The 26,301-nt window shown below is 42.4% G+C and overlaps 2 protein-coding genes across 7 annotated transcripts in view; both read right to left on the reverse strand.

Moving 5' to 3' along the window:
- The window catches only part of LOC306978721 (myosin phosphatase Rho interacting protein), a 41,691-nt gene extending 30,041 nt beyond the window's left edge, over positions 1–11,650 (reverse strand). For 5 of the 6 annotated variants that reach the window (XM_079577390.1, XM_079577387.1, XM_079577386.1 and 2 more), the window contains exons 1-3: positions 10,802–11,650; positions 8,938–9,015; positions 7,302–7,367 (exon numbers count right to left, since the gene is read on the reverse strand). In XM_079577390.1, the coding sequence (XP_079433516.1) occupies positions 7,302–7,367; positions 8,938–9,015; positions 10,802–10,921 (264 nt within the window). In that variant the 5' untranslated portion in view covers positions 10,922–11,650. The remainder of the gene's footprint in view (positions 1–7,301; positions 7,368–8,937; positions 9,016–10,801) is intronic. The other variant, XM_079577391.1, reaches the window with a different exon arrangement.
- Positions 11,651–12,829: 1,179 nt separating this feature from the next.
- On the reverse strand, positions 12,830–25,360 carry LOC306978314 (actin-binding LIM protein 1-like; the record flags this gene model as incomplete). The annotated part of the gene is made up of 22 exons (XM_079576837.1): positions 12,830–13,197; positions 13,290–13,370; positions 13,499–13,567; positions 13,679–13,719; positions 13,798–13,846; positions 14,105–14,166; positions 14,314–14,361; positions 14,618–14,707; positions 14,837–14,960; positions 15,034–15,063; positions 15,558–15,728; positions 16,495–16,572; positions 17,000–17,056; positions 17,137–17,195; positions 17,315–17,402; positions 17,531–17,624; positions 18,123–18,249; positions 18,828–18,937; positions 19,014–19,197; positions 20,561–20,698; positions 24,849–24,902; positions 25,045–25,360. The coding sequence occupies 22 exons, from the start codon at positions 25,358–25,360 to the stop codon at positions 13,084–13,086; spliced, it is 2,184 nt and encodes a 727-aa protein (XP_079432963.1). The 3' UTR covers positions 12,830–13,083.
- Positions 25,361–26,301: the final 941 nt, after the last annotated feature.

Raw genomic sequence — 26,301 nt, forward strand, 5'->3', positions numbered from 1 at the left:
AAAGAAGTGAAGTAGTCGAGGGCGTGACATGAACTCCCTGGCCATGTGGCTAATCGTTACAAGACGACTTACGTTCTCATAAGCCAGAATAATGCATGTCTTTATAGGCTACTTGTGCTAATGCCTGCTCATCATAAGGCTATAAAACGGAGGTGGGCAAACTATAAGCCCAGGGGCCAAAAGCGGCCCATTTTCATTCAACTAACAAAGTAATTAAAGCAGAACTAAGCAACTCATGCCCCTAGAGGCCATAAGCGCCGCTGCAAGTGTCGTAGCATGTCTTTTTGGAAAAGACAAAGGGAGAGAGCGATATTGTACATCCAATTACACAATGGAGATCATTTTGTTCACACAAACTTGGCTGTTTAAGTGGCGCTAGCCCGCAGTTAGCTTTGCCCGTTAGCTTCTTCTTTGTGATTCTATTAGTGTGTATCGGGGCCCCTGGGTCGGAGCAGGGAAAGCTGCAAGTTTGGTTTTCTGGCCAGAGACACCAGGGGGAGATGAAAGACCCTCCAATCATCCCATTAACACTTGTACTACCCCCAGAGGGACTACGAAAGGGATTAAACAAGTTACTCAGTCCTGCTTTAAGCCTCACCAACAACGCCTTAGTTTGAATGCAAAAAACACTTCGAAACGGACACAAAACTTTGATGCACTGGTTGAAAACGGTGACCAACATCACAAATCTCACTGGAATATTTTGTTTTTTAAGAATTTTTTTGGGCTATTATTACAGGTTATTTGTTTACGGTGTATGAGTTTGATAACACCAAAGTGCTATTTGCTTGGCCAATATGGCAAAAGTTAAAGCCCAATGGGTCAAAAGGTTTGCACATACCTGCCATACACCAATATAATGTAAAAGGCTTAGTGGTTCACCTTCACAGATCACCAATGTGCGAGAGTGTTCAATTGTGGCCATTGTGCATATTTAGTCTTTCACCTTTCTTTTCTATTCTGTTTTACTTCAGAAAGTTTGGAGTAACACTTTGACCTAAAATAGAAGCAGCTACTGTACAGGAGGTTTGACTTGCTCTCTTTGCTATACGAAACCTTACCAGTGCTCTGAGAGAGAGTAAGAGTTTGTTCGCGTCTCTGAAGTGTCCCACATTAGCCTTGTAGACACGTAGCCACCCTCCCCACTGTTTTATTAGCGGTTGTCTTAGCGCTGCCTAACCCTTCACCCCTGCTCTTTTGTCAGTGTGCCTCTCCTGCGATTTTCAACAAACTAAGCAAGCGGTCCGTCAGCGCTGTTTGGCTTTATAGACAAGGCAGAGTTTGGGGAGAAGAGAACAGAGAGATTGCACAATACCTCTGGCTGCGCGAATGATTTATTGGCCGGAGAGAAGTGGAGTGAAAGACAGAGATACGAGGCGATTGGCAGCTATGTGAGGAGGTAAAAAAGGATGGGAAAGCTAAAGTGGACACTGGTTTAGCCAAAGCCTCCCCGGGAACGCTTTTATTCTAATAATGAATGGTTGGAAATCGTTAAAAAGAGCAGGAAAAATGAGAGAAGACGCACATACAAAGAGAAGGACACTCTTGGAGCTGGAGTGGACAGGCGTTTGGCTCGGCCTGCATTGACAATCACCAGGAAAATGGAAGAAACGTGATATGTTATGAGAACCCATTACCCCTTTAATTTGTGTAATATAGTCTTGTTCTATGGAAGTGCTGATAGAGGCAGTGCCCTGTGCTAAATGATCCTGTCCTCAGTGTCATGCTGCAGTGGGCAGGAATATAACCATTCAGACCCAACACAAGGACTTCTTTGGGCAAAGCTGGTGAGAAGTTAATTTTTTTTTCATTCTCATAGGGGTTAAATAATCGGTCGTTTGTTTCAACAATCGAGCAGAGCTTGACATTCTATTTGCGTGGGTGTACGGGCCAAAACAATGAGGTTTTATTGAGTGTAATTCGAACATAATACGTGTAATTTGTGGGCTATTATTTTTAGACTCATTAAGTGATTTGGCTGCGTCCACAATAATAAACTTGGAACTGAGGAGAAGTGCTGAAATAGAGGGGGCTTGGGGGGGGGCGTATATCTGATCCCACAATTTGATTTACTATGAAATGAGTGGGAATTGCTTGTTTTGGGACGTGGCCAACGCAGGTCACTCGCTGTACTCTTAAAACAGCCCGAATTTGGAGAAAAACAATGCGAGAACGGCGAGAAAAGTGCGACTGCTTGGGCTCCGTTTTTACAGTGCAGATTTGGTCCAGTGCCGCTTTGTGGCTGCGTACGCTCTGACTAAATACATGGCTATTTTAAACGAGTGGGAAAGATAACATTTTCGTCACATCCAGGAAAGCGTGTTTGCAAAATGGGTGAAAAATACGGAGACAGTGGGCTGGAAGATCAACACGATTGCTTTAAACGTAAACATAAGGATTGGGAGCTTACATTGTGTTGGGCTTAGTAATGCTAATGGTCATGTCAGCTTGGAAATATGAAGGGAAGTACGTGGCCAGTGCAGAGAGCGGGCAAATCAGAAAAACCTCGAAGGAAACGTGAATCAGTCTCAATCTGATCTAAAAGTAATAATTAAAGTTTATTGCGTGGAAGCATGTGTCAATCTCAGCTTTAGCTCATGCTGGGTCACTGAGTAAGTATAGATCTGAGTATGGCCAAGTTTACATTCCAGACTATCACTCGCTTCTTGAACCAGGGGGGAAGGAGGGCCAAGGGTCAAGAAGACTCTCACGCACTGTATCTCTCTGGCAAAGACTTTTTTTGCAAACGTCGGATGTGCATTTGTGTCGATCTCGGCTTGTTTTGACTGTAGCTGGCAAGTCTGAACTCTGGTGTGCGGACTGGAGCGCAGCTTTTCTATAAGTGCACCTAATTTAAAGGGGTGCGGCGCTTTCGCTTCCATTTACTCTATGCGCTCACTGCCTAAAGGCAACAACACAGCGCCTCGTCCAGTCACCCATCGCCGAAATTGGCTCGCTTTAAAAGGCCAAATATGTAGCATTTTCATCTTCCAAACATGCTTCAACCTCTCACTATGTTGTTAGGGTTTTGCAAACAAAGTAGAAAAGAGGTGCCGTTTTTTCTCATGGTCAAGACTCGAGTCAGAAAGAGGGGTTTAAATTATTGATGGGCGTTTATCTTGATTGCCCCCAACTGCTTGGCCGCAAAGCAGTGTTACTTATATCACGTCATGACATTTGGAGAACGAGTGCGTAAAACACCACGAGGATTGTGTGATGAAATTGCAAGACAATGGTCATCAGGGAACTCTAAATACAGCTTATGCTCTAAACATTTCTGTAATGTTATTTATAGCATTTAGCTATGACCTGTGTCAGCATGCGCACACAGAGTAAGTCGAGCATAGTCCAATAAGTTGTCCAAATCAATCATAGAAGAGCATAGGTGTCAGTCTGAATCAGTGTGACCACAGCACAATTACAAAGAAAGAAATGCGGCTATGCATCATATGACGGGGGCGTAAATGCGCGCGTCTGCTTATGTCAGTGAGAAAAGGTTACAATTAGGTCAGCCGCTAGGAGGTAAGTGCTGTGTGGGACATTTAGCGCCGCAGAGCCAAGTGCTTATTAGGGAGTGGGTGGTGAGCATTTCCACTCTTGTCACTAAAGCGGCTCCCACATGTCCTCCCAACCAGGTGCTAATAGACTGTGGTATGAGCGCGTCAACAACACTTAGCTTAATTAGCTACTCGATCATACACAGCTCATCTGCAAATAGGTCAGCCATTCTCTTTAGCGCTTACTAAAAATATCTAATCATAACTTTAAACCAAATCTCATAACATTCGTTTTACTCCCTGTGCAAGTAAGCGACATCAATATCAGCTGGGCCGGAAATGTGGGAAATTCAGTCACCACCTTTGGCCCCGGAGAAGTGGTTTGGTTTATCACAAAACAGCAGCTGTTTGAACAGGGAGGTGTCCATTGAGTCCTGATGTACCGTACTTTGCTTGTCAATGATGTGTAAATATCTTAGAGCATGGCATGGGCCACTAATGTAATGTGTAATGTGCAATGGAATTCCACCACTATAACTAAAGTCACTTCTTTCATCAAAATATTTCAATAGGCTACATGTATTTTCTTTCCAAGCAGAGAGTACCTATCCCTGACCTGTCCAGTGTTGTCCAGCCTTGGTCTAAATGCATTCAATGACACAGAGAAACCTGCAGAGCTCAGCAGCTGTCGAGTGCAACACAATAGTCTGAATGCTGATGTTTTTCTATCTGCTGCATGAGCCCAGAGACCAACACAACCCACTGAACACTCCACTTCCAGTACGTTCTGTCCCCGTCCCGATCCCTGCAGCCCGGACACAGACGGGCCAAGTCCTGTCCTGACTACGGCGACTAACACAGGCCACGGACAACTGTCGGCGGACAAAAGGAACAAAACGTGTTGCCCTGGCAACGTTCCCCTGAAATAACTGTGCGGGGTTGCTCTGGGAGAATCCAGCTTGTACTTTTGCAAATAGGGGACATGCTGAACTAATAGAGAACTGCAAGCATTTGTTTGTCTTTTTGTCAGTTAAAAGCACGCACAAAAACAGACTTCAGTAAAATAGCAATGATTCACCAGATAACTGTTTTATCTTTGCAAAAACATCGACTAAAGCAGTGGCACTGACCTTGATCTGATGCACAGTGTATTTAAGGGCCACAGGACAATCGCAAATGAATCGAAATCCCAATTATTACATAATCAGTTATAACACTGATTATTACAACAATTATTTTGGCATTATAATGAATTAAAACATAATAATGCATGAACATACCCTGTCAAATGTTAATGTTCCTGGATGTGTTTAAAAGGTCAACCAAGTCTTAATCACAACAATAATTATTGTCAGAAAAATTGCAATCTGAAATCCTTCAGCCAGAGTAGATTTTTTGCATTGTGTTTGTTCTTTAGTAGTGACAGCATTCATCTCCAGAGCCACCAAGCCTCTAGTATTACATCGGCTCTTGTTTGGTGCTCTCTGTAGGTGGGCATCCCTATATCAATAGCTCAAAAGAATCGTGATCCATCCCAGGCCTAAGCGAACTGCTCCTTTAGCCCCAAAGCTGTGCCACATCCTGCAGGCTGGAACCGCAGCCCATATGGGTTTGGTTAGAGCCAAGTCATGAGAGCCGTAAAAGTAGTGAGAGGAGAAACTGAGGGGGCACCGCCACCTCATTCAGCCCAAAACCAGCCATCTCATCCCGCCTATGATGTGGTCACGGACAACATTATGCGGCAAAAGCTGGCAGCACTCAATTCTGACCCCGTGTCACTAAAATAACAAATTCAGATTCATCTTTTGCCGGCGCCCTACGGGGCTGACGCAAATAGCAGGCACAACGGTTCACCTTTGCAACACATACATGGCATTATTCTACAGTAAACACAAATTCTACACTACACAAGTGCACCCTCTATATAAGGAACAACAACAAAAACTTGAATATAATAACATCACAAACACCTCTGTAACCCACTGATTGCTATTTGCTAATGAATTTAAGATTTCTAAAAGCCACACGTTTCCGTTATTATTCAAAGGACAATGGCTCGAAAGCTGTTTATTCAACATCATGTAATTATTCTGTTCTACTCAGGCTGACAGTTCTATATTTGGTGGCACTTGATAGGAGCTCCTCTGTCAGACCCTCGCAATTTCCCTTTTGATCCTCCATTCACAAACAAGATGAAAAGACGTGGAGTGACACTCGCGAGGATGCATGGGAAAGGCACATCCGCGTTCTGCCTTTGTCTAACACTAATCACGATCTCTCCTCGAGTGTCATCGGTACCCACGCCTGTAAACAAAGTCGGCCACATGTTTAAACTTACCGCTGAACGACTTTGGGAATATATTTGATAGCAATTTAGTTCAAACACTTCTGGTGGCGTCGACAAATGGGAGAAGCCTCATTTGTAAATCAGAGGAAGTGCTAAACGAATACAAGAATCACATACAGTTCAATGCATGTTTAAATTATACGGCTGGCAGGTTTTACACATGAAAAGACCCGATGGGGAAAGGAAATGTTATTGTATTGCGGAGGCTATGCTAATATATACTAATTACAGTCTTTGCGTTTTGCATATTGTGGCTAATAACATTGCTGTTATAGGCCTATATATATTCTCAATGTTCAATTAGAAAAAGAGTCGCTATGGAGTATAAGTCGCACCAGCCTTGGCAACTACCTCGGCATGGAGGCGCAACTGCACGTTGACAAGCCTCTCCCAGCAGCACGTTGTTCAAGCCCCATTTGTGAACTCATTCCTCCAGCTGTGGCCATCTAGCTTTTAGCCCGCGATTAGTTTTTGTTGTTTTCTTTATTGCATTAAGAGTAACCTCCGCTTTTCACCGGTCCCTCACAAGTTTCCCAGTCACTTGCTTTTTAAATGTTTAGTGGTACAGGACTAGCAGATACTGGTACACAAGCTTAGAGTGGCCACTAGAGGCTGTCAGTGTGAAAATAACAAACATTGTGGGATTATACATTTTGATATATAAGTCGCACCTGAGCATAAGTCGCACCCCCAGCCAAACTATGAAAAAAGGTACGATCTATAGTCTGGAAAATACGGCAATCTTTTAGGTCATAAACATTTAATAAGAGAAAGATACGCTGTAGTTGCTTAAGAAGTATAGGAAATAGCATATAGACTACAGTTACCATACTACACATTAAAAAGTTTTTTCATAAGGGCTTATTTGAGCTGTGGGCAGTGTTTGCATGTGCATGTAAGCATACATATCTAAACATGCTTGAACTGGGTTTGTCAATCATCACTGTCGTCAGGTGAAGCAATACAGTAAAGGGGCCTTCATTTTATCACGGCGATATTTCACCTCAGGCTGTATCTATTCCAGCGTTTGGTCGTTTTTCGACTTTTCCACTCCAAAACAGGAAGTCAGAAGGGGACTCTTGCTCAACAAAAGCAAACACAGAACTCAGCACATGACTTATCAGCACCTGATGGCATCGCTTCATTGGTGTTTACACTGCTGGGCTTGTTGGCCTAGTTCAATATTTTGTCAAAAGGAGCACGAAGGACAACATTCAAGATAGTAGTATCAGGTTGGGACGGGCTGTTATTCTAATGGTCAGTCAGGGTCAGCTAGACAGTGGGTTCTTTTATTTTATTATGTGGCTCAGACAGATTTCTTGCTGGAAGTATTCAGACCCTGTACTACAACTGCGGACCCATCCCATCGCTCTCAATCACAGTAATCACATAGGAATAGGTGTGAATACTTGCATTTGTGTTTTGACTTTCGGTACAAGGGGAATTTATTCACTCACCATCTCGTCCAAGGCGTAGCGCAGTAAACCGTGCTCGTAAAGGATGAAGAACCGCCGTTGCCATTTCTGCGCGGGACAAAGGCAAGAGAACAGTTAGTCATGAGAATCGTATCAGTTATAGTCACGGCAGTAAAATGCATGTATATTTTATGACGGTGGTAATATGTGGTAATATTTATACAGGAGACACTGCGATTCGACGCGAGTGATGCCATTTTGGACGTGTAAACACTTTGCTAAAGACGCTCTCGAGGGGATGCACGCCTTTGGCAAACACTTGGCATCTCTTCTGGCACCGATCCACGAGGCTATGGAGCTATACCGCATTTCATGGCTTGCAACAGTCAATAAATTCTCAATATCTCTGTGCCCCTTGTTCTCTGTTAAAGGTAATGAACACACACAAGCATAATAGAAACCCCTCACGAGCAAGGTCACATGCATCATATCACGTTTATCTTCCCATTGTTCTATATAGATTTTTTTTGAGCGAAATGATACGTTGACGTCTCCCCCCCTTGATCCCTCATCTCACTGGCTGGCTCAAGTCCATGCTAAATACACCTTTCAGCCGCAGTGTTACATTTCCCTCAACTCAACATGCCCTACATGAAATATTAAGAGGTGCTTTGTAACCTTACAACCACATCAAGGTCTCAGAACGTTGCAGACAAGCTCGGCGGACCATGGGAAAAGGGCCCCTACGTATCGGGCCATTGGGATAATCACATGTTTTGTTGATTCGGCGCGGTCCGTAATGTATAACCTGCGAAAACCGAAGTGTTGCTAAAATATGACTCATTTAACTTTGACAGCTGTATCATTTATGCGCGCTGGTCAGTCAAAGCGAGCGTCGGGACCACTACTTATGCGACCGCAAAACTTGATTGTAAGAACGGGCCGCGCTCAGGGGTGATGATGTCAAACGGGCTGGAGTCTGTTGACAGTAGTTGAGCTGAGCTGAAGGATCCCGAGTTGCCCCCCCCCCCCCCCCCACACACACATGCATGCACACATGCACACACACACACACAGACGTCCCATATGGAAGTCATCAGAACGGCTGTGTGAACTGGGACGGTTCCTACACCTCCCCCCACGCGCTCCCTTCTACCCCCCCACATTTTTTTCTTTTTTTCGGGGTGGGATGCAACAGCACATTAGAGTCAGGAAACAGATAAGTGGGAAGTGAGCAAGTGTCCTGTTATGTGGCGCTGGGGGAGAGGAAATCGTCAAGTGGAAAATAGGGATTATCAGGTCAGAAAGATGCTACTTCAGGCTTTAAAGCGGTGGGAAAACACACAAAAAAGACGGTTCTGCTGTCGGAATATTGATATAAAATGCTCAAGGATACAAGTGGAGACATTGGAGGCAGAATTGTAGCCTTTAGAGACTGTGATTGAAGACAGAATAATGAATCAAACTGTAAAGCCACTGTGCGTTGACAGAAGTGCTTAAAAAGATAACTCTTATCAAAATAACTCCCCGGTCACTGAACTTGGGCTCGACCCCCACCTCTCTCGCGGCGCTTTCTCCCAAATCAGCGCGTCTACATCAAAGGTTAAAACTTGTTTGCGGGAATAGTGTTTTAGACAATTTACTCACAGGTTGAATACATCAATTGAATGTTGCTTACCCGAGATCTGTGCAATGGATTGTCAAAATTAGTTCCCTCTGGGGCGAGCAGCAGCCACCCTCCGTATATGGGCTTTGCCTGGCAGAAGAGAAAGGACAGTTACAGCGTGTTAAAGTGCACATCTGATCTGAAGGGACACAGTTTTTAACAATGGATTAATTATGCCACTTGGGAGGATGCTACAAAAGGAGCAATAACAGTGTTGATTCTGTGGACCAAAATATTGTCCTAGTAAATCAAAGTAATATTTCCCTGTGCCTGGCTTATTACACCGACATTACAAATTTGAGCTGATGTATTACAGATTTGTATCACAGATTTGCAAGACCTTTCATCGAGTAAAAACACAACGATCCTAGAGGCTTGAAGAGGTTTGTGTCCAACCAGAAGACTGTCAGCCAGCGAGTTCTGACTGCAGGCTAGTGGCTGCATTCCCCAGCTGGCCCTCTTCCAGCGCACCATGCTGCCACAGAAAAAAAAAAAGAAAAATCCAAAGCCTAACACACATGATTTTTCTCTCTGATCCTCTAAGTAGGTGGACTGGTGGGTGGAGGGGGCAGCTGAGAGGCAGAAGCCAGCGAGAAAAACAGCAGATGAGGAAAACCCAGCAAGGAAGTCGCTGCAGAGAGCACACATTTGCAATTCAAACGTGGAAGTTTCAGCTGGTAGGCTTTTCAAAAATACTCCTCATACATACTTGAACAGTTGCCAATGCCATCGCTTAGCGTTAGGAATTCCGGGCCTTACTATGAGCGCACAAGCGTTTACTTAAAAGAGTAGTACGTGTAGACAAATCTTGCACAATCATGTTGCAGTAAAAAAAAAAAAATCAAGACCGAAACTGAAGCTTTGACATTAAGAGTCACTTCTCACCCCACTTTGAGCCAGTCTGAATGCACACCGCACTTGTGCATATAAAACCATGCATAAAACTCAAGCTATGCCATGACTTACAAGGTATTTATCCGTTGAAAGTCTCTGGAATGAGATGCCACAGAAGGAAGTCTTTATTACCCACCCATCATAAAATAATAAAAAAGTACACATAGCTACTGAACTACGATTCAACTGTGCCTTATAGGTAAAGCAATCACTCAATCCAATGGGCAGATACATCGATTTAGGTCACCATACATTTCAAATCCATAGTTAATTCTTATATGACCTGACAGAAGGGGTCAATGGCAAACCCTCCTCCTGGGATAAAAAAAAGGGGTCATTTTTACCCTTCAGTGGTTTAACAGCTTGGTCCTGTGATTGGGGGATTCCTATCTTATTTATCACATGTTCTGTTCCTTCCACTATTTTCTGATAACTATAGAAACAGCTGAGGAAGAACATAACAGCTAATCACACTGGAACTGGGCAGAAGAGAATGGGAAGTTTCAATATCACAACTCTGAAAAAGTTGTCCAGAGGCCAAATGTCCAGGATGAAAAGGAAGTATTGTTATCCTACACTATCACCTGAGGTCGGACGAGTGTCATTTGTGCCACTCTCTGTGCCAGCCAAAACAGCACAAGGTTACTGTAGGTGTCTAGATGGAAATTCCTAAATATGCAAGGCATTTCAGTGACAAGAGCAAAAGGAAATGAATGTGGACTGATGCACAAATGACAGAAAGTCATTTCAGTCAACACAAGCAGCTGATAAGAGCTGGGGGCTTGGAGCTGTGCATATCCATGGAATAAGGTCAGGCCTCGAGGTTACAAGCCATGTCCAATTGACCCCAACCTCTGCATCACGGTCCACTGACAGAGGGCACTGTTATTTATGCGCACGTCTGGCTTAAAGACTCAACAAGCTGAACTCTAATGGTCCATGTCATCGTCTGCTAAATCCAGTAGGGAGCAGTCATATTCACCTGGTTTAGGTCTTCATCGTTGAGCAAATGTGACTCTCTGGGCTTAAAGCAGTTCTGGCATTTACTTTTGTTGAAAATATTTGCTTGAAATTTCCGACAAGCATTTTCCTTCAAAGACATGGCTGGTTGGAAAACAAGAAAGAAAAAAAGTGCCACTTGCGTAAAAGAGTTTAAAAAGTCAGCCTGTTCTGTTCCTGCTGCCAAATGGATCAAATCCAACTGAAGCAAAGGCAAAACGTGGAGAGATAACACCACAGCGCATACCTGACAGCACAGCCGCGTTACCCTGTCCTGTATGTCACCTGAGGCAGGAATAACCTGGCCTAAGTTATATCTAGAATATTCATCTTCTGTGAGGGGTGCCTCCCGCAGCTCACTCTTTCTGCTAAGTTGTGCTGGCTCTAAAAGTATGCTGTCCTGCGCGCACAGTCCCGTGCTGTTATTTTCCTCTAATTGCCGTGTCCAAAGTGCTGTCTTCGTTTCCCAGGTGACATTCCGGGCCTGGAGTTTACTGCAAAGGTCCCGTCATCCTCCACCGGGGGAGGGAGTCCACTCTGGCCCCTCTTTCGTCGTCTTTTCTATCTAACAAGTGATACCGTTGCATTCATTCCAGTTATGTGTGTTCTTCCGCTGTTTATGCCGCTGTTCGAGGCCAAACTCCGCTCTCCGGGTTTGGAAACGCCATGGATTCGGCTGTCATTCCGCTGAACCCATTCCTCCGGATCCCGTGCGTCGTCCCAGCCTCGGAGTTGGCACTGGTCATGGGGGCGCTGGTGCGCAGTCTGCGGCTGATGTTTTCGTGAAAATCCAGGCTGGGACGGTCATCCAGTTGGCGGAGAGAGGGGGAGGTGTTCAGAGAAAGTGGAGCGCAGATGGACAACACCGTGAGCCTATGAGAGGATAAGGCCCGCCCTCCTCTGAGGCCGTGTCTCCAACAGACCAATAGGAAGCCCCAAACAGAGCACTCCTGCTCAGGCTGGTGGGCTTTAAAGAGCCCCCCCTGGTGAAACTTTTGGTGCAGAAGTGTCAATTATCGTCTTGACATTTGTGATGATTACCATAGTGTTGTTCCGAGGGGATTTGTTCAGCTGTGGACCTTGTGTTTATATTGATCCAAACTGTGAGGGTTTGACACTTCTTATTCATGGTCAGCATTTCTTTCACACCTTTCCCACAGAAAGCTTTGCTTGTGATCTATTAAAACTATAGCCTCTATTTTGTTTTTATAAAGAGCTTGTAATCTGAAAGCCTATATAAAGAGATCAGTTTTCACACATGCCATATTTAGATACATGCAAGTGTAGAGAAATAAAACCTGTGTATTGAAATCTTTATATCCATAGGTTATAAAAGCAGCACTTGTGTTGTAAGTAAGATGATCTAAGTGAGGTCCTGTGATTCTGTGAGGCTGAAGAGCACCATCTGTTGGCTCACTCTCCTGCTGCTGCAGTTTGTGAAATCAATTTATGTTAAGGCTCCCTTATCAACCATCGGCTCATAGATGACAAATGGATCACACAAAATACAACACTGGTTATCCTCCTCATAACATCCTTCCTCCCAATAAAGCTAGTGCATGTGGAGGTGGATTGGGTTATCACAGCTGACTGTGTGGTGACATCCAAACTCTGGCCTCCACTCCTCACAGTCCAGAAATAGCATTCATGAGGAGAAATAAGATAAGATAAGGAGATTTTGGGAAATGCATTCATAGTAAAAGTCACAAGAGAAAAAACACAGCTGAAGTCATACTGCATGTTTATTTCATGAAAATACAACTTGACACAGAAGTGCAAGAGTTTTTACTCTGGTTTTGCCATGGGATCAAGGAAACTGTGCTTTGCGGGTAATATACTGTAAAGTGCAGTGAAATGTCCTATTTGCTGAAATAATCACAAACATGAAAAAAAAACATCCTCAATAAAATATGACATTATTATTTGAGTGTCCAAGACATAGCTAAGTAATACATTTTATTTCTATTTCTAAGTCATTTTTCTTTCTTTTCTACCTGAAAAAAAACTTTTGGGAAATAGAAGAATACTGCATTATTTGTCACTAAAACATTTATTGTACAGATTTAATGCTCAAAATCTAGATCCTTCGATGAGCTGAGTTCTCATGCTCCTATGTGCTCTGAGGTACTGTACAATAGTGACAATAAGGTACAATAAGGTCAGCAGTGAAGTGTGATGATTGAAGCTGATGTTTTCGGTCTATATAGAATCTTATATCTGAATCACATTATTCACATCACAACTGAAGTGTGGGAGAGGCGGCGCTTAGAAAAGATAGGCCCTTTTCTTCATCTCATTGCGTTTCCACAGGGGGAGTCTGCTGAATTCATGGTCCTCCATGCCAAATATGTCAAAGAAAGAATCTGGAGAAAGATGCCGCTGAAAAGGACATAAAACAAATAGATGAAAAATTGATTATCATCAAACCAAGTCAAATCTGGTCACTTAAAATGACATTATCACTTTTGTACCTCAAGGTTTGTCTTGTCTACATCTCTGGGAAGTTTCACACGCCCCCTGTTGGCAACTGTGAGTATTTCATAAGGATAAATCTGAGGGAAGAAATGTAGTGTTAGATGAAGTCATAGTAAGAATTTCAGTTTCAGTGAAATCCCGGTGAACAGTCCAAACATAACACTGGCACAAAGCACACACAAGAACAAAACATAAAAATACTTGCTTTTGGTTCCAACAAATTAGGCATAGACATGCCTCTTTCCATCCGTGCAAGCTGATTGCCATAGATGAGCTACAGTCATGCAATGGGAGATCGTGTTAAGATGAGGCAATTCAACATTTACAAGCCAAATTAGAGTTAGTCAAATTAATTGGAGGGCAAACGGCTGCGGTGAGCTGATGCATAAAAGAAATGATTTTCAACTGTAGCCTTTACCTTAAAATCTGAAAGACAAAAACAGAATTCTCAATGAAATAATAGCCAGAGATTTTGTTCGACACAAAACAGTGACTGGGCTTTACCTCTGTTTCTGTTGTCATTGCACTCCGTGTAATCGGCTGAAATGTGCAACTAAAGGATGCAAAACAGAAAAACTTATTTGATTATTTTTTAGTTGACATCAAATTGACATTATAAGGCAATCTGTCACTCATCAAATGTACATAAACCCTATTACTTTACATTACAAATTACAAGATCTAGTGTTGTCTTAAGTACTGCACTGCACTCTTGTACCAACCAAGTGCAAACTCATTTAAGCACAAGATGAGGTGCCAAACCCAGAGCATAAAGCCTGGTTTCAGACTTCGTCATCCATGTTGCTCTTACCGGATTAAGGCCGTTGCGAGCATATCCTGGCAGAGAGCAGGTCTGATTCGTCAAGTTCAAATCTATGGCGCAGGGAAACGCACAGATTAGCCACAATCAGACTGAGGGCTTACTAATAATAGCCTCTGAGCATGTTCCTTTGCTTACAACATCTCTGTACAGGGATATTTATGACCAGGCATCACTGCAGACAAGAGAAAGTACTGTACCGTGTTGCCTGTAGACTGGGGGCCTCGTGTACATGTTGTAGGCATAGTCTGGGGATGAAAAAATAATCTGTCAAACATTTAATTATGTAAAAGAAATACCATGATGCTGTGTCACATATTACCACTAGATGGCATAGTTCAACCAAGTCACTATTCTATTACTCCAGACAATAAACCTTTATACACTGTATCTGAGTCAGTGAAGCAGTGCGCCATGCTTGGACTGTGTATTCTATAGGTCAGCGAGCACAGGGCAGGACAGTAAAGCGCTTGAGGACTTTGGAAATTAGGACAGGGGTCTTACCTTTAGCAGGAGACACGGGGCTGTGACTTATTGGGGATGAGGGATTTCTACCATTGAGGCCAGAGTGCAAAGAGGAGAAAACTGTCAGCCCTAGATGTTATTGAGGAGCCAGTGAGGAGGTGGAAGAGGAGCAGTGAGGGTGAAGGAGAAAAGGACATTTAAGAACAGCTAAATAATAATCTATGGTGCGACGGTGCGTTCTATGAGTTTCTCTCTTACCAGGTCGGTGGAAGTGTTGAGGCGACCGGGACGGCGTGTAACTGTGGCGGTTGTGTGTGGCATATGCGGCGTAAGATTGTTGAGATGAGGATTGTGGTATGTGTCTTCTTAATTCAAAACTATCCTGGAAAAGGACAAAGAAAAAACATTTATTTTGTTGTACAGAGTCACAGAGTCATGGTTTAATGAACACTTACCTCTGTGCACACCGACATGTTGGCAGGAGACTGAAGAGAAGGGGAGAAAAAGTCTTTATTATATCTACAGAAATGTATGAAAAGCTTTTAGTAGAGACAAATGTAGTTAGTGAAATATTAGAGCGTGGATAGGCAAAATCTTTAGTTTTTTAACACTGTATCTATATTGTTTGGTTGGCTCTGCTAATTTTTCACCTGAACATAGTTAACACTGCAGTCCAACCACACTGGACAGATTATTACTGACTCTATCAAACTAAATAATGAGAAAAAAAAGAAAAAGATTTTGACAAACCATCAGGGATTTTATTAATAGTAGTAAAAATAGCTATAAAAACAGTTTTCTGCATTTTGCCTACCGTTGCTCTAATATTATACAAATATTCTACTGCTCCTACAAAGTGAAAAGTGCATTTCCCATATTAGACAAATGAACAACAAAAACAGGCCTTAGTTTGAGTGAAGGCAAACCAAGTGTGAACAAGAACAAAGCCACACTGTGCACATCGGTTCGGATGCGTTACCTCGGCAGGGCTGACACTGCGCTGTCCGCTGCCTTTGTTGTCCAAAGCAGAGGAGTTGTTGTTCACACACTTATAGGAAATCATATCTGGATGCTCTATATCATATATAGCCTTGACTCTGGGAATTGCCGCTAAGTCTCGGTAATCAATGATCTCATTATCTACTTTCGCCTGGGACCAGGAGAGGAGGGAGATACAGGGAGAAGGGAAGGCAGGAGGAGAGGAAACACAGACAGATCAGGTCAGGTGTAGAGTATTACATAAGTTCTGAGAGGAATGGAACTTTAATCCCATGGCACACACTGACATGTAGTTGGCACTGTGTGAATGAAGTAACACGGCATAATCAGTTTACAATAATATGACCTATTGTTACTTAGAGGCTTATTCAGACTAGGGCTATTCATTTCATCACAAATGTATTGTTATTAAGATCATCTATACCCAATGTAAACCCAATATTTTCTTCTCATAATGCAGTCATAATCATTATAATAGCAACAATAAAAAAATGAAAATATATTCACAGACAGCTTTAACGGCCACATTCCTGACTAGTTTCTATTCTGCTTTACTGGGAGTAAAGTGCCTTCCATGGTAAACAACAGCAAGTGGAGAAACAGGCAAATGGCAGCAGGACGTTGCCTTTGACCAGGATCAATCTGAACATATTCAAATTGAGGGAGTACATTCATATTCAACACTGAATATGAGCTTTTCAACCACAAATGATCTAGTTCCGAACAGTCAAGGTCAATTTTTATATTTGGTCTTTTTTAGTTTGATAGAAAAATATTCTTTTTACTGTAAGTAAGAAATATCAGTAAAAAGAGTGATTTTGTCGCTGCGACTCCCCTGTGTAAATAAAGGATAGACACAAGTGATTGGTGAAAGCTGCACCGTGAAGATGCTGGAGAAAGATGTGGTGAGGACTTACACACAGGGAGCGCCCAGGGCTCCCCGGGGTGCAGGAGCCTGGTCTGGAGCAGGAGCTTTCTGAAGAGGAGTGCGTGGGCTGAGAGAGCAGAAACAACCTCACTGTCATTGAGAGATTACACAGAAAACTGTATTTAAACTGTCTTCACCACATAAATATGGTGCCATCAACAACAAGCATGTTTTATACGCAATGAAAAACACTTTTCTACTGTATTTCTATTAATGTATGGACGATAAGAAGTGATAGAATGAATGAATGAATGAATGAATGTATCAAAATATTCCCATGGCGGTGATAATGCAATGTACAAACGTGCAGAAGGCAATGATTCCCAAGCCAACAGTGAAAGCCACATTTAGCCTTGCTTTGGTTACTTCTGTCTTCTTAAAGTGGAACACCAGAACTTGCATCATGTGAAAGCACTTGCAAGTTTGTGGTTAATCTGAGATTACAGGCCGCTCAAGCCCACACTACAAAAGCCACTCTGAAGCAAAATAATAACCTTAAGTTGATGTGGAGGGAAAAAGAAATCAAGGCCGGGTTTTTTGGACCTGCTGAGCTGCAGAGGAGCACAATACAGTTCTCTAAATCTCTTTTGCTGCATTACGTCTCCTTTATAATTGAGGAATAAATTCTCACCATTGAACTGTCTTCACTTCTGCTGCCGCGTCTGCAGTCTGGATGCCAAATAGATGAGCCTGTAATGTTGAGGACAGTTAACTTCTACCACCTTTTAGTAAAACAATGTTCCACCACACAAAGAAAGGTGGATTTTATTGAGCTTTTCCTTCAAACACTCTATTTCCCCCCTTCTTACCTTGTAGGTACATTTCATCTCCCTCTGCAAACAGCTGTTTACACCGACTGCACCTTGCACAGCTGGGGTGGTAATGCTTGTCTCCTGCCTGCAACAGATCCACAAGACATTATAATGTTTTGGAAAAAGCCAGTACTATAATTTGGTGAACTTGAGATACATAAATGAGATCAGAGGAGTAACCTTTAACATACTTTCAACTGGGCGTCCACTTACCTCCAGAACTTTACCGGTGATAAATTTCTGACAGGCATCACACTTGACTCCATACTGAAGCTGGTAGTCCTTCTCGCAGTATGGAACACCATCCCTGAAACATGAAGGGGTCATTTACCATTTTTTACCCACACACCCTCCTCTCTTATACATGTCAGATTTGTGGTCCGAGCTAAGTCATTCAGGGAATTTTAAATGGTAAATTAAAGGTGCATTACGCAACTTTTTATGTGAAAAAAAGTTGATATAGTGCATATCGACCTTTCAGTGACCCAGAGGCTGTATGGGTGGTTAGCTTGGATTGGCACCTTTGATTTCCACCCCGGTGGCGTCTAGGATTCTCCATGGTAACCACCCATACAGCTGCTGGGTCACTGAAAGGTCAAATATGCACTAAAATTAACTTTTAGTTCCCATAAAAAGTTGCACATTAAGTGTGACAGAACCACAAATAGGTACAGTATATGCTATTTTACAGCTTCTGGTCTTCTGGTCTTCTTCTGGTCTTCGCACAATATTTTGAAAACGTTGTGGATAGAGACAATTGTATCTTTTAGTGAGTGTTATTAAAAAAAACCTGTGCAGTACATACTTGCTGATGTATTCCCCGCTCAGGACTCGGTTGCAGGCTTTGCACTTGAAGCAGCCGAGGTGCCAATTTCTTCCCAAAGCCACCAGCGCTTGGCCATTCTTGATGTCCCTCCCGCAGCCACTGCAGTCTACAAACACACACACAAACAGAGTAAAACACAATTTCATAAGCTTTTATGGGAGCATGTTTGTTTTGTTTTGAGTTATATGGCAGTTTTGTGACAAAGGTACATATGACCTGGAATGTTCCGAGTACATTTAAGCATTTCCTATTTTTAAACAGGTTAACAAAACAAATCCAGAACCACTAAAAATGACCGGAATTCGTTTTCACAGAAGTTCATTTAGCTAATCTTAATCTCAGTGCGTCTGGATAATCCTGCTCACAGCGTCAGACTCTTTAGGGTCAGCCTCACAGTGCACTGACTTTGTGACCTGGCAGGCACCCATCGGATCTGTTGAGTCAGAGATTTCTGACAGAGAACAAAGCAGGTGTTACTTTTGTGAACATATACAGGGACTAGTGGCAGAATGTGTGGTACGGCTGAATGATTTGGAGAAACTATTTAATTGCATTTTTCTGACATTTTCAATTATTTTATTGAAATCAAGATTCCTTTCACAGTGCACCGGCGTGTGGGTGATGCAGTGAATCACACAAATGCCTGGATGCTGACAATGTGCTGATGTAACAGTGTGCACCTACTGTTGGGGAGTTTGGCTTTATCATTTGCAGGAGACATGGGTCGCAGGCATTGCTGGCAGATACACTCTTTCCCACTGAATGTGACACAGTCTCCTGCAGGAAAAGGTTGCCTGCCAAACAAGCAAAAAAAGAAATGTTAGATAAAGGTACATCACCTGGAAAGTTGCTGAGAATATGTGTATTTACTTGCAAATGGTGCACACAAAGCAAGCAGGATGATAGCTCTTCCCCAGCACGTTGACAACCTCTCCCTCCACAAACTCCCCGCAGGTGGTGCAGGTGGTGCCATGGAGGCGCTGGAAGTCCACGGGACACAGGCAGTCCCCGCTCTTAATGAAGAAGCCGGACTGGGACAGATCACAGCCACAGACTGCAGAAAAAAAGTGGTTTGAACAACAAGTACAAGTACAGTAGCAACTATTACTCCCACAATACTTTCTACTGGAAAATGTTGACTCACCAGTTCATCTAACACATGCACGTCTTTGGATGGTGGGAGTGCAGGATGTTCAAACCTCTATGTTTTTTGTTGTTGTCTGACTGATACTGACTAACTTTTCGTGAAGCACTTTGTAGGTTTAAAAAATTACCAATAGAAAATAAATGTATATGATTTCACAAAGTTTTCAGAGGTCTTAAAACTCTCTGAAAGCTAGGGTATGTTACACATAGACAACTGCTGTGACCTCAGCCTTTCTCTGCATGTACATGCGTGCTTATAAAACCACATTATTCCCATATTAGGAGATACAGGTGCATCAATTGTATACATGATGAGTTATATCCTTCCCTATGTTTCTATTGGCACATACTCTTGTCAAATACTCACTTAAAAGATTTATGATGTTTAATCAGGGTTTATACAGGCAGAAGCAAGTCAAATTTAATGTGTTTTAATGCCATTCTAAAACCCAAATACTACATTTTAGTGGAAGTCAACATCGACATGGGAATAACAAGCCAACTCCACACAGAATGAATGGTTATTATGATTGTCAACGTGGGTCGGTAGTTTGGCTAAAGTACCCATGTGTCCAGTGTTGCTATATCTGAGCCTTTTATAAATCCCCAGTCATGAAAGTAGGGGTGTGTTTATCTGTCACTGGGCGACATGTGACACCTGTCACTGTGTCCCACCAGCAGAATGCAGCCCGACGCCAAGGACACATTATTTCGACTCTATTCTGGGCCCACTGTGAGCTACACAAATATTTCCCAGCATTATCTTCAACTCTTGTGCAAACCAGCCAGAAACTTCAGCTTATAGAGTACATTTAGAAAGTATTCTGAGCACTTATAACTACGTCTATTCTATCATGTAGCAGATAAGTCAATGTTTTAAATCTCTACTGTTACATCACAAAAATCAAATTATGTGATAATAACAGAAGGTCTAAAGAGGTTGTTTGTTTTTTTTCCTTCTTTTTAGTGCGGGCCATTCTGTGAGCTTGCCTCTTCTCTGAGACCCTTTGTTTCGCCTGTGCCGTAACAGCCATTGAATTGAAATGAATGGACAACAACATGAGAGGCCTGTCATTCCCAATTACTCGCCGCAAGAGCTCGGGCAGAACGTTTGCTTTTGTGACCACGACAAAACAAGCCACTGAAATCCCACTCCCAGAGATATGCAATGCTGGTCCTTCATTCGATGGTGTCTTTTTTTTGCTAGCTGTAATCAAATCCACCCTGTTTTTTTTTGCATATATGTTTTATGTAATATGTTACAGACTGACCCTTGCAGGTGAAGCACTTGATGTGGAAGAGGCTTTTCTGGACGCGCAGCACTTGTCCTCTGCAAGGCTCCCCACATCTGTGACACTCGATGGGAGTCTTCTCCATCGATGAGTTCAGGTTGCCCTGGGAGTGCATCACTGTAAGAGCAGCACATAGTAATGCATTAGTACAGTGTTTACCAACCAAATGGTATGACGCATTTTAGGGCTGGACAAACACATGCAGCTGATACATGGACTTAGATATACCTTTATACAAACCTCAGCTCAAACGAAAACAAAACTAGGTGCTGTTTCTTCCAAAGCATTGTCTGTGAACCTGATGATTAAAAGGCCCCATGACGATTATTGAGATTGACCAAAGTAGAGATTGCAGTTTCAATTATTCGCCCAACTCTAGTACATTTGGATGATTATGAGAATTCTTCTTACATCATTTTTTTACTTGAAATAATGGTCTAGATCAGGGGTGTCCATCCTTTTTCACCCCATGAGCCACTTTCATGGAACAAAAATGGCACAACTACTTTGGCTCGAAGACACAGTACGACTATGCGAGTAGCCAAGACGATATTGTTAGAGGACAACATTAAGTCGCTATATATCATACTGGGTCAAGCTGTAAATCTGGTCACTCAAAAGGTCACACTTATGACCTCAAAAGTATATTGCCCAGTTTTCAACATTCGTCACAACTCTGGGTGCACCCAGAGCTCATTATAATTGTTGAAAAGAGGAGGGGCCAAGGAGGAAAGTCGATTTGCTCTCTGCGGAAATATTGTGACTCTTTCTGATCGAAATAAACAAATAATGAGAAAACAAAAGTTACATTAAGTAGAAATAGTATTATGTTTGCAGATGCAGATGGTGCTCTACATGTTTAGAATAAAAATGCAATCCATGAAGTGTGAGTGGAAAAGCCTGTGGGGAGCACACTGTATTCCTATCTAATAATCACTAATCTATCTGTGATTTTTCTGATGTATAACTTGAATGTTGTCTTGCATGTTGGATTGGTTTTCTATGGGTTCTCCTGCTCCCCCAAATCAAAGAAAAATATGCCCTAAAAACCCGAGCTAGCGAGTCCTGACAGCCCAGCTCCAGATCTGGAGATACTATGGGTCCCACTGCAACTGACAGGTTTCCCAGCGCAGCGGCTCAGATGGATGAGGACAAATACCCCTTCATGGACAATCTAAAGTATACCAATCATTGTTGCTTCTCTAAATCCTCGTGGCTGCAGTTCATTTGTCTCTCACAATAACAGAGGAACTTTGATCATGTCCACAAAGAAAAAGCCCTCCTATAATCTGTCTTGGCCCAATATCAATCAAAAGCATAACCAAATTGACTGGCCTAAATTCGTAACAAAAAAGCCAATCTCAAACCTCTCTTTCTTCCATAAATAAACGGCATATGGCACGTCTATAAAGGTCATATTTCCAAAAATCTGAAACCAACCATTTAGCATCTCTCCAAAGAAAGTCTCATTCTCATCAACAAAACACACTCATTTTGGAAAACCTCTCAACAGTGCCACGCTGCAATCTCCATTTCAAAACTTTACAATCCAAAAATGGATATAGTCGTGTAGTCGTGTTAATCTGCTTTTATTGTGTTTTTTTTTGTGCCACATGACACATTAAAAGCAGTTCAAAGGCCATTTGAATCTCAATCCAGTGGCATTATCTCTTTATTGAGTTGGCCAACAAAACAACAGCTTGTCCTCCAGGAGATTATATAACTCAAAGCAATGTACAGGCATGCTTTGTCTGTCTCGCCGCTGTCGCTTTTAATGGTTAACTCATCAAATCTACAATACAGAAAGGGGTTATTACTTGGACTGGACTTTGAGCTCGTGAAAGAGTTTTTTATAAAGTCGATCCTGAATTGTAACAGGCAGAAGCAAGTCAAATTTGATGTGTTTTAATGCCATTCTAAAACCCAAATACTACATTTTAGTGGAAGTCAACATCGACATGGGAATAACAAGCCAACTCCACACAGCACATGCCTTTTGCAATCTAATCACGGGCCACTTGAAATGCTCTGAATGTGATTAGTAGAGGATGAGGAGGGAAGAATGTGGCACGTCAAGAGCCCCCATCCCTGTGTCGCCCCACTGTTTGGACATGGACAGGGGGGCGAGACAGTAACAAGTGCCCAGGGCTTTTATCTCCCTTGTCTACACACACGTCAAAACATTTACTCTTTCCACACGTTTACCGCGAGTATGCCGCAAGAATGAAAGAGGGTTTATGTTTAAAGACCAATTCCCAACGCAGGTTTCCCCTCCGAAAATTGAGTCAATCACCTTTTGGTATGTGGATCTGCCCCACCGCAGGGGAGAGCCGTTACTATGACAACAAGCAAAACAAAAAGAGTGGTAGTGATACTTAAAATGTGTGCAGCAGTGATTGAAAGTTGGGAATGTAAGATGCAAAAAAAAAGAAAAAAAGAAAGAAATAATTTGAATGGGCTAGAAATGAGACAAGTTTAGATTGTGTAAGCGGTGTTGTATGGGGGGGGGGGGGGGGGGGGGTCTGATTGGCAACCCCACGTACAACTCCACACAGAGGGGCTGAGACAGTAGTATATTAAGGGTCAGCAGAGTTCAAGACAGTTTTATCAGCCCAAAATTGGGGATTTGGTATAAATAGGGAGTAACTTATTCATGTACCCGATTACACAATACAAAAATGTAAGAGTTCTGATCCTAAATTAAGCCTTGAAGACTTGGAGCCCTACAAAAAATATCTGGACACGCCCTGACAACTCATCAATTATCTCAAAAGGAAGTTTGCTGTCGCTATGTCCAAACTTTGGGGTGAAAAAACAGTTAAGTAAAAAGGAAGCCGCCACAGCTGCAACCATCCAACGGCTTGCTCTGTCCTGTCCTTGACTTCTGAAGTTGATATTGTGTGAGGCATTAGCATTAGATTAATTTAGAAAGTCAGCAAAAGTGGAGAAATACAAGACGTTCTGCTACTGTCACAACAGCAAGAGATACCGTTACTATATAAATGTGCGCCCATGCTGCAGGGGTCTGTAAAATGAACTGTATTCGTCCCTAGACAACAAGCAGATCATATTTCTACTGCAGTGTACTGCACTGTACTCGTCCGGAACTGCTCAAATGACTTTTAAAATAGTCTGTCGATTTATTTACAAAGGCAGTTGTTATGTGGCCAACTTATTCCAAGTACAGAAGCAGACAAAGCTGTAATTGAAGTCATAACTCCCAAAGCTTTGAAACAACAGAGGCCAAAAGACAAAACAAGTTCATTAGCTCATCAACAGAACAGGCGTCATAGACTCAGCTTCTGTCACATGTCAAAGCACCACTCATCAACAAATCAAGTATATACATATAAACAGAAAATTACATTAAGTTATTAAAAGTTATAAACAATCCCGAAAGTAAATCTGTAATTAAGATAAATAAATCAAAATGATATTCTTAGGAGGACAATGAATAATAGCTACCTTTCTGTTTCATAGCTGGAGCCGGTTGGTGCACATCTGCAGACAGCCCCTGCACTGAGCCTTAGACAGGCGGAGGAGGAAAGCTAACGGGAGAGCTGTCCCAGGAAAAGGGGGTGGTACCTCGCCTCCAGCGTGTGTGAGTGAGTGAGTGAGTGAGTGTGTCTGTTTGTTTGTACCAGATGGGCAGAAGCCGTCCCATTAAATGCTTTTGTGAATCTGAACTATGACCTCATACGTTTTCGGTAAAAATCTAAAATGTAGGAGTGTTGTTTATGTGACCCTGAGTGAGGATAAAATTAGATATTATGCATGAGAAATGCGTCATAAAACAGGCTGACGGCATCTGCATAAAGATTTACAATTACTTTTGGAGGGGATTATAACCCACTGACATAATCACGTTTCAGAAGATTTAGTATATTGTAGGAAAGATTGAAATATCAGTCCAAAAAAAAGTCAATGGGATTCCGAACTGAAGAGGTCTCTTCAGGACGTTATTTGGATGGGTCAAGGGAGGGAGAGACAAACATGTTGGAGGCTGGACTTAATGACGAGATGATAAGCTATATTTCTCTACCAACAAATGCTTCCCTGTTTTACCAGTGGACACATCTGCGGCTCAATCTCTACCAAACTGACACTATTTTATATGATAAATATATATATTAATTCAATACTGAATATACAATGCATAACAAACACATTCCTTTATTGTTATTGTATCTAGTTTTGGGACCCTTTGTTTGGGACTGTAGGTACTAGGTACTGCATGTGATCCATCATTCAGTGCCTCTGAGGTGACCTGTCAGGAGCACTGGGTGGCTGCAGTACAGCGCCTGGGGACCCATCTCCAGGCCTAAAGTGAAGAGAAACTCCACATAGAGAAGGCTCACTCCGGTCACTCAGCCACTCAGTTAGAATGAAAACGATTCTTCAAATTATTAGTAAACTAGTTGTGAATATAAATCTGAGCTCCCGTACAGGTCAGTGTCATTTACCTGACATCTCGGCGGGGATACTGGCCAGCTTCTCACACAGGATGTAGTCGGCGGGATTGATATAAGGCATCTGTCCCATCAGAGACTGTTTGGGGATGAGGTACAGCACTTCTGCAATCTGGCCGTCTTCGATGATGGACATGCGGCGTACAGAGTTCTTCCTCTTGACCCGGTCCAAAACCACCATCTCGCTGCTGTGGCTGGAGCCACATATTCGGCCCAGGCTGTTGAGGTTCAGGAGGTTGGACATGCTCATTTTGTCCAGAGAATCAGCCAAAAACTCCCGGCTGCACACCGCCTCCAGCTGAGAAAGCATAAAGCACCACAAGTCAAAGTTGAGTGACTCTTTTGTGGAAATGTCAAGCGTTAAGATGCCCTCTAATCACTGCGTGTTGTCCATGAGGCTGTCCAGCACTAACTCCTGCTGCATGCTGTAAGAAGATTAAGTGTGGTAGGTATATTTTTAGGGTTTCCCTTCACAGTAAACAGAGGATATGGGCTCAAGAAAGTCCTCATCAGGTAGCTCTCTTCCCTTCCATGTCTTTCATAATACATCACATTCACAAGTTGCATAAACCTGGTAATCTATGACTAAAGGGCCGTTTTTGTCAGCTGTTGTTCACCTGTGTCATTAAATCATCCACAAAGTTAAAAAGCATTATGTAAAGTTTGATTTGTAGTGTCTAGTCTTGTACATATAGTTTTTTAACATATATATTATTGCTCTTTTGGATTAAAAACGCAGATCCTTAATCCTCAATCAAGTTTCTGAATGAGGTTTTCCATCCAACTCTATTGTGGTATTAAGCACAGTCTGGCCACAGTAGATCTATCTCCACAGACAAGCTGCAAAAGGGCAAGCAGGGTCAAGCCTATGGTCAAGCCACATTGGAAAAGTGTTGCCAAAGAACAGGTCATCTGAGTTTGATATGGAAAGAGAGTTTGATATGGGATTTCTAGAAAGTATAAGTGTGCATATCTTAAAAAAATAAAATAACTTGTAACACCAGCTCTCAAAAAACAAGAATCAAGCAAATCTGTGCTCTGAACAGTGGCTCTCAAACTGCGAATGACACTCAGGGTCATCTTCATTTTATCTGTTATAAAACGGCATTAACGTTTGGTCTTTTTTCACTTATGAACTTGTTTTCCTCTCATTTAAATCCAAGTTTACTTTGGCCCTGGTTTACACCAGATTTGATCTAATGAGATGATAATTGATTTGAAAAGTTTGTGAAAAACTGTATGAGAAAATGA

The sequence above is a fragment of the Gobius niger genome (genome assembly GCF_951799975.1).
Source record: "Gobius niger genome assembly, chromosome: 19".
In the NCBI taxonomy this organism is placed as follows: domain Eukaryota; kingdom Metazoa; phylum Chordata; class Actinopteri; order Gobiiformes; family Gobiidae; genus Gobius; species Gobius niger.